This window comes from Aquarana catesbeiana, linkage group LG03, assembly GCF_042186555.1.
Source record: "Aquarana catesbeiana isolate 2022-GZ linkage group LG03, ASM4218655v1, whole genome shotgun sequence".
Lineage (NCBI taxonomy): Eukaryota > Metazoa > Chordata > Amphibia > Anura > Ranidae > Aquarana > Aquarana catesbeiana.
Window position 1 is genome coordinate 674,874,733 of NC_133326.1, and position 11,007 is coordinate 674,885,739.

Below are 11,007 nucleotides of genomic sequence, written 5' to 3' on the forward strand. Positions count from 1 at the left end.
ATCTCCCCCTATCGGTATGGGGAAGGGTCAACTTGCTTAAAATGAAGGTCATCCCCAAATTCATATATTTATTCCGCCATTCCCCGCAGTGGATTCCTAAATCCTTCTTTACTAAACTAAACCAACGCTTTTCAGAGTTTCTCTGGGGCTCCTTACCACCGAGATATAAGTTAACTACATTAATGAGGCCACTATCGCAGGGTGGTATGGCCTTTCCAGATTGCTATAAGTACTTTTTGGCGACACAGCTGGTGACAGTGGTCTGGTGGCTAAATCCTGATAAAACCAATGTGGCCTCCGCTTTGGAGGCCACTGTGGCAGGCTCCTGGGAATCTCTTCAATACCTAATTTACAGAGGCCCATGTGCCCCACACTTATTAACTCCGTCTATGCTTACTACTTTACGGGCCTGGAAAATGGGCTTGGCTATTGAAAAACACAGCCAGATGGGAATTTCCCCTAATACACCCCTATGGCTAAACCCCAATTTACCACATTTTTACAAATCTATTGACCCCCAGATATGGACTAGATATGGTATAAAATTAATCTCACAAGTGGTGTCTTGCACCTCACTGCTTTCTTTTTGTCAGCTTTCCTCCCAGTATAATCTTCCGCAGCACTATCAGTTCCGTTATCTTCAACTTTCGCATGCTTTCGAAGCCCAATTCCCACGTTCGTCCTGTATATTAATACAGTCTAAACTGGAGACTACTCTTAGATCCGGTTGTACAAAAAAACCTATATCTCACATATATCAGCATTTAATCTATGAGTCCTTGCCTCCGTTGGACGGCCTTTTGTCCCGTTGGCAGCGTGACATTCCAGCTTTGAGTGGCGAAGATTGGGATGGTGTTTGGGACTTCCCTTTTAGTTCGCTAGTCTCTATACGTGACAAGTTAGTCCAATTTAAAATAGTCCACCGGGCGTATTTCACTCCCCACAGACTTCATTTGATAAATCCTGCCCACTCCCCTAAGTGTTGGAGATGTAGCTACACCCCCGGAGATTTTTCCCATATCTTTTGGCATTGTCCAAAGATACAACAATTCTGGGGGGAGGTACTAGGCCTAATCAATAAAATTGCATCCACTAATCTACCACTGTCTATGGAGATTTGTATGTTGGGCCTTATAAAAAAATTAGTTCCTGCTGTAGCTAAACGCACGATGATTGGCTTGCTTCTATTTTACGCTAGGAAAACCATAACATTTCAATGGAAGAAGCCCTATCCCCCCACAAATGTCCAGTGGAAACGTTTGGTTAACGATAATCTTCCACTATATAAAGATACCTATCTTAATAGAGGCTGCCAATTGAAATTTAATAAGGTTTGGAGTGGGTGGCTGGAGGAAATGAACATTGCTTACTAATGTTGGACTAGCTTCAGTTACGATACCAAGAATCGACGATTAAATGTAATTCCTAGTTAATAGGTATAGGCCTTTATGGGCAGTGGGGGGGCGGCCCAAAAATTCCAAAAATCCCCTTTTCACTTACATGTTAAAATTGTATTGCATGGATGTATTCCTCTCTTTTTCTTTCCCTTTCATTTTTTTTTTTTTTTTTTTTTTATGATGTACTTGCGATATTACCTGTACAAGCTAGACAACCAATTTGTATATGTCTTTATGTCTTATAAGGAAAATTTGAATAAAAATAAATTTAAAAAAAAAATTCCATTTGAATCCCAATGTATTACTGTGACAATAGCTTCCTTGAATAGTATAATGGCAAGTGACCAGAGTCCTACCATTCATTTTGGTGATAAAGCAGCATACAGCCATAGTTAAAAAATCTGTGCCCCCGCTGTCATGCAGCAGAGCCAGACTGCTGCACACTGTGGGTAGGCAGCATCATCTCTGCTGCGTTCCAACATGCCCCCTATTGGTCAGAAGTAGTGCCCTCCACTCAACAGTGGATCGAAATTCGGATGGTTCAGCAGGGAGTGTGAGTTTTCTACAGTTGGCCATACATGGATCGAAATTCGGAGGGCTTAAGCAAGGACTGGCTGGATTTCGATCCATGTTTATCTACTATGATCAAATTGAAGTCGATCCACCGATCAGCTTCTGTTCAACCACCCTATCGATATGTTCTTGCTTGATCAGCAATGCAGGCTATAGACTGCAGCACCGATCTGTGGATTCTGACAGCAGGGGAGTCTCCCTGCTGTAAGAATACAATGACAAAGCAGGGAGGATTCCTCCATCCACATCAAGTGTGTAAAGGGGGGAACTGGCTCCGTTTTGCTTTTTTCGTTCAATCAGAATAAAATTAAAAAAAAACTATCATCAATGGTCAGCTTAAGTGTAGGACTCTAGCTCTACCAAACAATAAATGACCTTTCATTGGTATAGTGATAGGTGAAGGTTTACAACCTTTGTCAGATTTTTGTTGCCCTTTATATCCTTATTATGGAAATTTCCCTACTTCCTGTTGAGTCAATGGGACAGGAAGAAGTGGGAATTTCTCCACTGGGGATATAGACAGTAATTAAAATTTGTCAAAAAATTAAATGATGAAACAAATCCATATGAGGCTTAATGAAACTAAAGCTGGCCATAGATTAGGTTAGTTTTCTTCTGTTCAGCCAGTGGGCTCCATCCACACAAACAAGGTGGAAAGCAGCATTTCAAAAGCATAAGAAAGAGTCCTTATCAGTAGCTCAATAGAGATTCAGAGAGGAGAGTCCAACAAGTGCAGAAGTCAAACAGAAGTGCTGTGAAAGATCCTCCACCGACAGCAATGCACACACTGACCCTTACCATCACGGGTGGACCACTATACATAAAGCGGTCAAATTGCGCTTAGTACAATTTCCAATCGCAAAGAACACCTGGTATCCACAATCTTCACAATATAAGGGACTCCACCATAGATGGACCTTAGAGTATGCAGAGTTCAGAAATAGGCAGAAGACACTTCATTGTGTAGTATTAATAGCTTCCAGGTTTATTAAAATCCACCAAAAATGCATCTGGGACACGCATGATGACGTCTAAATGACGAAACACGTCGGGTGGAGCTGGGTCACGTGATGTCGCCGCGCATGGAGGTCGGTCATCTTGATGGTTGGAAATATTCCCTTGGAAATATGATTCTAAGGTATCTCACAAAAGTGAGTACACCCCTCACATTTTTGTAAATATTTTAGTATATCTTTTCATATGACAACACTGAAGAAATGACACTTTTCTACAATGTAAAGTAGTGAGTGTACAGCTTGTATAACAATGTAAATTTGCTGTCCCCTCAAAATAACTCAACATAGCTAATAATGTCTAAACCGCTGGCAACAAAAGTGAGTACACCCTAAGTAAAAATGTCCAAATTGGGCCTAAGCAGCCCTTTTCCCTCCCCGATGTCATGTAACTCGTTAGTGTTACTAGGTCTCAGGTGTGAATGGGGAGCAGGTGTGTTCAATTTGGTGTTATAGCTCTCACTCTCTCATACTGGTCACTGGAAGTTCAACATGGCACCTCATGGCAAAGAACTCTCTGAGGATCTGAAAAAAAGAATTGTTGCTCTACATAAAGATGGCCTAGGCTATAAGAAGATTGCCAAGACCCTGAAACTGAGCTGCAGCACGGTGGCCAAGACCATACAGCTATTTACCAAGACAGGTTCCACTCAGAACAGGCCTCGCCATGGTCGACCAAAGAAGTTGAGTGCACATCCAGAGGTTGTCTTTGGGAAATAGACATATGAGTGCTGCCAGCATTGCTGCAGAGGTCGAAGGGGTGGGGGGTCAGCCTGTCAGTGCTCAGACCATACGCCACACACTGCATCAAATTGGTCTGCATGGCTGTCATCCCAGAAGGAAGCCTCCTCTAAAGATGATGCACAAGAAAGCCTGCAAACAGTTTGCTGAAGACAAGCAGACTAAGGACATGGATTACTGGAACCATGTTCTGTGGTCTGATGAGACCAAGATAAACTTATTTGGTTCAGATGGTGTCCAGCATGTGTGGCGGCAACCAGGTGAGGAGTACAAAGACAAGTGTGTCTTGCCTACAGTCAAGCATGATGGTGGGAGTGTCATGGTCTGGGGCTTCATGACTGCTACTGGCACTGGGGAGCTACAGTTCATTGAGGGAACCATGAATGCCAACATGTACTGTGACATACTGAAGCAGAGCATGATCTCCCCCCTTCAGAGACTGGGCCGCAGGGCAGTATTTCAACATGATAACGACCCCAAACACACCTCCAAGATGACCACTGCCTTGCTAAAGAAGCTGAGGGTAAATATGTAGAATATGGGAACCAATGAAATTGGACTTTGAGGGCACACGAGTAGTTAGACTATAAAAAGTAAAAATAAAGTAAGTAAAATTTGGCACACCATTTTTAGTAGTACCTACAGTGTCACCCTGTTTTCAGGTACATACCTATTTGGGATTTTTCTAAAAAGCTGAGGGTAAAGGTGATGGACTGGCCAGGCATGTCTCCAGACCTAAACCCTATTGAGCATCTGTGGGGCATCCTCAAATGGAAGGTGGAGGAGTGCAAGGTCTCTAACATCCACCAGCTCTGTGATGTCGTCATGGAGGAGTGGAAGAGGACTCCAGTGGCAACCTGTGAAGCTCTGGTGAACTCCATGCCCAAGAGGGTTAAGGCAGTGCTGGAAAATAATGGTGGCCACATAAAATATTGACACTTTGGGCCCAATTTGGACATTTTCACTTAGGGGTGTACTCAATTTTGTTGCCAGCGGTTTAGACATTAATGGCTGTGTGTTGAGTTATTTTGAGGGGACAGCAAATGTACACTGTTATACAAGCTGTACACTCACTACTTTATATTGTAGCAAAGTGTCATTTCTTCAGTGTTGTCACATGAAAAGATATACATGGACTTGTGTACACATGCTCAGAAAATCCGACAACAGACCGTTGTCCGCGGAAAATGTATAAACCCGCCATCCAACATTTGTCCACAGACAGTTGGCCAACAATTGTCTGATGGAGCGTACAAACGGTCGGATTTTCCGCCAACAGCCCTGTCATCACACAATTCCCGTCGGAAAATCCGATCGTGTGTACGAGGCTTTACAGATGCACCAAACAGGCCTGCAAAGGATGATATTTAGCGGCACATATACCATGGAGACGTACCAGATATTGGTGTTCTGACACCAGGGATGCCTCCCAGGCCTCTCTCCCTCAGCTCCCGGGCAGCATCTGCACAGTTACGGATTTCACTGACAGCTGAACTGCTTCCTGGTACGGCCATCAGGAGGAGAACAAACCAGGGGCCACACATCATGGCCAGGACACCGAGATCTGGAGATACAACAGAAGAACACACAGAAGCATCAATGCAGGAAGATAGGGAGCAGCAGTGCACAAAAAGCCTATTACCGACATGGTAGCTCAGTGGTTAGCACCGTGACTAGGAAAACTAATTATTGCTCATCAGGGACCGTCTCTGCAGGTGTGGGCTTCTACCCCAAAAAAATATATAAAAACACGCTACTAAGAATATTAGCTTTCCCAAAAATGAGTGCTGATGTGTGAATACTTGCTTGACCATAGTCAGGGCCAGCTTTCCTTTGCTGGAGCATGTAGACATACAGGGGTTGATTTACTAAAGGCAAATAGACTGTGGACTTTACAAAGTGCAGTTGCACCAGAGCTTAGTAAATGAACAGATGCTCTGCTGACTGCCATCATCCAATCATGTGAGAGAAAAAAAATGTTTTTTTTTTTCTTTTATTTTCCTTGCACGTGATTGGGTATTCTTTGCAAAGTGAAAATTTACCTCGTTTACTAAGCTCTGGAACAACTGCACTTGCATTTGCCTTTAGTAAATCAACCTCATGATGTGGTTGATTTACTAAAACTGGAGAGTGCAAAATCTGCTGCAGCTCTGCATGGTAACCAATCAGCTTCTAACTTCTGCTTGTTCAAATCAAGTGGTTCTAAAGGCTCAAGGTTTTTTTACCTTCATGCATTTTATGCACGAAGGTAAAAAAAACCTTCCCCGTGTAGCAGCCCGCCAGCAACCCTAATACTTACCTGAGCCAGATCCATCGCGATCCAGCGATGTGCACGAGAGCCTCGGCTCTCTGGGGACTCTCCCGCCTCGTTGGCTGAGACAGCAACGGGAGCCACTGCCTTCTGCGGCTGTTAATCACAGCCAGTGAGCCAATGCAGAGAGAGAGGGGGCGGGACCGAGATGTGGCTTTGGTGTGTGAATGGACATGCAGAGCAGCAGTTTGGGAGTGAGCCTGCTTAGGTGCCCCCATTGTAAGCTGCTAGCTCTGGTGGCACTCGGAAGGAGGGAGAGGACACATACTTCATCCTGTCATTGACTTTGACAGGCTGCTGGCATCAAACTGTATGCAGCTCCTGGGTGCCAAAATACCCCCTTTTTTTTTACACTGTATGGGCCAAAGCGCCCATGTGAACGAGGCCTATAAAATCTGCATGCTTTAACATTTTAATGGAGTTTCAGGAATAGTTTAACATTTTTTTTTATATCTGCAGCTTTCCTTAGAATAATGCCTGGTGATCCAGCCAAGAAGATCCTTGTTCAGGCACTTCCTGTTATGGGGTGACAACTGTCTCCCAACTACACTCCTGCACTGTCAATCACATGCAGAGACTACAAGCAGCCATGCCAACACAAATTGTGCTTGGCATGGGCAACTTTAAAGCCCCATGCACACTGAGCTTAAAAAAAAAAAAAAAAAAAAAAACGCCACTTTTACAGGTGTTTGATGTTCTTTTTTTTCAGCCTGTAAACTTACCTCTATTTTAGCCATACACAAAAACACTATATTACCAAAAGTATTGGGACGCCTGCCTTTACACGCACATGAACTTTAATGGCATCCCAGTCTTAGTCCGTAGGGTTCAATATTGAGTTGGCCCACCCTTTGCAGCTATAACAGCTTCAACTCTTCTGGGAAGGCTGTCCACAAGGTTTAGAAGTGTGTCTCTGGGAATGTTTGACCATTCTTCCAGAAGCGCATTTGAGAGGTTAGGCACTGATGTTGGACGAGAAGGCCCCGGGTGACAGTCTCCACTCTAATTCATCCCAAAGGTGTTCTATTAGGTTGAGGTCAGGACTCTGTGCCAGTCAAGTTCCTCCACCCCAAATTCACTCATCCATGTTTTTATGGACTTTGTTGTGTGCACTGGTCCAAATCATTTGGTGGAGGGGGGGATTATAGTGTGGGGTTTTTTTTCAGGGGTTGGGCATGACCCCTTAGTTCCAGTGAAAGGAACTCTTAAAGGGGTTTAAAGGCAGAAGGTTTTTCATCTTAATGCATTCAAGTTGTAAAGCGCTACGTAAACTGTTGGCGCTATATAAATACTGTATAATAATAATAATAATAATTCTATGCATTAGGTTAAAAAGCCTTCTGTATAGAGCAGGACCCCTCAGCCCCCCTAATACTTACCTGAGGTCCCTCTCTGTCCAGCGATGTATACGAGTGTCTCCACCGTCAGAGATTCTCCTTCCTGATTGGCTGAGACACAGCAGTGGCGCCATTGGCTCCCACTGCGGTCAAAGTCAGCTAGCCAATCAGAGGAGAGAGGGGGTGGAGTCAGGTCAGGGCTCAGTGTCTGAATGGACACTGGGAGCTGTGACTCAGCTTGGGTGCCCCCATAGTAAGCTGCTTGCTGTGAGGGCACTCAACAGGAGGGAGGGGCAAGGAGAGCCAAAGAGGGACCTGAGAAGAGGAGGATCCCGGCTGCTTTGTGCAAATCTACTGCAACAGAGCAGGTAAGTATAACATTTATTTTGTATTTGTTATTTTTATGGGGAAAAAAAAACAGGCCTTCACAATCACTTTAACAATTTAATGCCCCAAACTTTGTAGGAACAGTTTGGGGATGGCCCCTTCCTGTTCCAACATGACTGCACACCAGTGCACAAAGCAAGGTCCATAAAGACATGGATGAGCGAGTTTGGTGTGGAGAAACTTGACTGACCTGCACAGAGTCCTGACCTCAACCCGATAGAACACCTTGGGGATGAATTAGAGCGGAGACTGCAAGCCAGGCCTTCTTGTCCAACATCAGTGCCTGACCTCACAAATGTGCTTCTGGAAAAATGGTCAAACATTCCCATAGACACACTTCTAAACCTTGTGGACAGCCTTCCCAGAAGAATTGAAGCTGTTATAGCTGCAAAGGGTGGGCCAACTCAATATTGAACCCTACGGACTAAGATAGGGATGCCATTAAAATTCATGTGCGTGTAAAGGCAGGTGTCCCAATACTTTTGGTAATATAGTATAGGTGTGTACAGGTGTATTAGAAGAGGAGTGTTCAGGGGCTAAAAAAAAAACAAAACAAAAAAAAAAACATCACTTAAATGTTCAAAAGAGGAGCTTTTGAGCCGAAAAAAACGCTGAAGACGCATGTAAACACATTTAAATTTAATCTAAACATGCCTAAACGCCAGTGCTTCAGTGTTCATTGATTCCAATGGCAAGAATAAAATAATATTCTGGCCAATGGAATCAATGAACGCCCATAAGCTTTATGCACCTAAATGTGTCTAAATGCGCATAATCACGTCTGCAAAACTTGGCGCATTTTTTTAAGCTGCTTTTTTTCTCCCAGGAGCAAAGATGTAGAGGGAAGAAAAAAAGAAACAGTACTGTGTTAGTTCATCTTTAAATTTTTTGTGAAAAGGTGAACTTATACTTTAAGTATACTTTAGAAGAGACAAAGATTAGTAAAATATATATACAGACATGCGGTATACACAGTCGTGCTCATAAGTTTACATACCCTGGCAGAATTTATGATTTCTTGGCCATTTTTCAGAGCATATGAATAACACAAAAACTTTTCTTTCACTCATGGTTAGTGTTTGGCTGAAGCCATTTCTTATCAGTCAACTGTGTTTTCTCTTTTTAAATCATAATCACAACAGAAACTACCCAAATGACCCTGATCAAAAGTTTACATACCCTGATGATTTTGGCCTGATAACATGCACACAAGTTGACACAAAGGGGTTTGAATGGCTATTAAAAGGTAACCATCCCGACCTGTGATCTGTTTACATGTAATTATTGTGTGTGTATAAAAGGTCAATGAGTTTCTGGACTCCTGACAGACCCTTGCATCTTTCATCCAGTGCTGCACTGACGTTTCTGGATTCTGAGTCATGGGGAAGGCAAAATGATTGTCAAAGGATCTGCTTGAAAAGGTAGTTGAACTGTATAAAACAGGAAAGGGATATAAAAAGATATACAAGGAATTGAGAATGCCAATCGGCAGTGTTCAAACTCTAATCAAGAAGTGGAAAATGAGGGGTTCTGGTGAAACCAAACCACGGTCAGGTAGACCAACTAAAATTTCAGCCACAACTGCCAGCCAAACTGTTCAGAATGCAAAGAAAAACCCACAAATAACTTCAGGTGAAATACAGGACTCTCTGGAAACATGTGGTGTAGCGGTTTCAAGATGCACAATAAGGAGGCACTTGAAGAAGGATGGGCTGCATGGTCGAGTCACCAGAAGAAAGCCATTACTACGCAAATGCCACAAAGTATCCCACTTACAATACACCAAACAGCACAGAGACAAGCCTCAAACCTTCTGGCACAAAGTCATTTGGGGTGATGAGACCAAAATTGAGCTTTTTGGCCACAACCATAAACACTACATTTTGAGAGGAGTCAACAAGGCCTATGATGAAAGGTACACCATTCCTACTGTGAAGCACGGAGGTGGATTGCTGATGTTTTGGGGATGTGTGAGCTACAAAGGCACAGGAAATTTGGTCAAAATTGTTGGCAAGATGAATGCAGTATGTTATCAATAAATACTGGAGGAACATTTAGATTCATCAGCCAGGAAGCTGTGCATGGGACGTACTTGGACATTCCAACATGACAATGACCCAAAACACAAGGCCAAGTCGTCCTGTCATTGGCTACAGCAGAATAAAATGAAGGTTCTGGAGTGGCCATCTCAGTCTCCTGACCTCAATATCATTGAGCCACTCTGGGGAGATCTCAAACGTGCAGTTCATGCAAGACAGCCCAAGAACTTACAAGAACTGGAGGTTTTTGGCCAAGAGGAATGGGCAGCTTTACCATCTGAGAAGATAAAGAGCCTCATCCACAAATACCACAAAAGACTTCAAGCTGTCATTAATGTTAAAGGGGGGCAATACACGGTATTAAGAACTGGGGTAGATCAGGGTCATTTGGGTAGTTTCTGTTGCCATTATGATTTAAAAATAGTAAACACAGTTAGTTGATAATAAATGGCTTCAGCCCAACACTAACCATGAGTGAAAGAAAAGTTTTTGAGTTATCATTCATATTCTCTGAAAAATGGCCAAGAAATTCTGCCATGGTATGTAAACTTATGAGCACAACTGTATATACAGGCAGGTGACAATTCCATCATATTAAAACAGGGGTCTCCAAACTTTTTAAACAAAGGGCCAGTTTATTGTCCTTCAGACTTTAGGAGGGCCGGATTGTGGCCAGCAGGGGCAGAAAATGTCCCGGGCCAAGCATTGGTGAGAATAAATATGGCCTCAAAGTTTGTAGTCAGTAGGAGGAGGAGTAGTGCCCCTGTTAGTAAGAGTAATAGTATCCCATCATTGGTATCAGTGGAAGAATTAGTGCCCCCTTGTTGGTGTCAGTGAGAGGAATAGAGCCTCATATCAGTGGGAGGAATAGAGCCCCAAGGGCTAGATAAAGGCTAGTAAAGGGCCACATCTGGCCCTTGGGCTGCAGTTTGGAGTCCCTTGTACATACCTCCAACATTTTGAGATGGGAATGAGGGACACCTACTAGCAAACGTAAGTAGACATAGGACACGCCCCCTGCCACACCCTCTTAAAGGAGAATTAACCAAAAGAAAAGGTTAATTAAATCCACAAGAGCTTTTTTTTTTACCACTACTATTCCTTTATATTGGCTTTTAAAATGTACACATGCACCAATTTAGAATTTGGATGAAAGGTTCAGCACTGGGACACACTTTTTGAAAGATAAAAAGTGCATTTTATATACAT

The 11,007-nt window shown here is 43.2% G+C and overlaps 1 protein-coding gene across 2 annotated transcripts in view; it reads right to left on the reverse strand.

Moving 5' to 3' along the window:
* GPC2 (glypican 2) overlaps positions 1-11,007 on the reverse strand; it is a 108,487-nt gene that overhangs the window by 55,362 nt on the left and 42,118 nt on the right. For both annotated transcript variants that reach the window (XM_073622888.1, XM_073622887.1), the window contains exon 2: positions 5,121-5,288. In XM_073622888.1, the coding sequence (XP_073478989.1) occupies positions 5,121-5,271 (151 nt within the window). In that variant the 5' untranslated portion in view covers positions 5,272-5,288. The remainder of the gene's footprint in view (positions 1-5,120; positions 5,289-11,007) is intronic.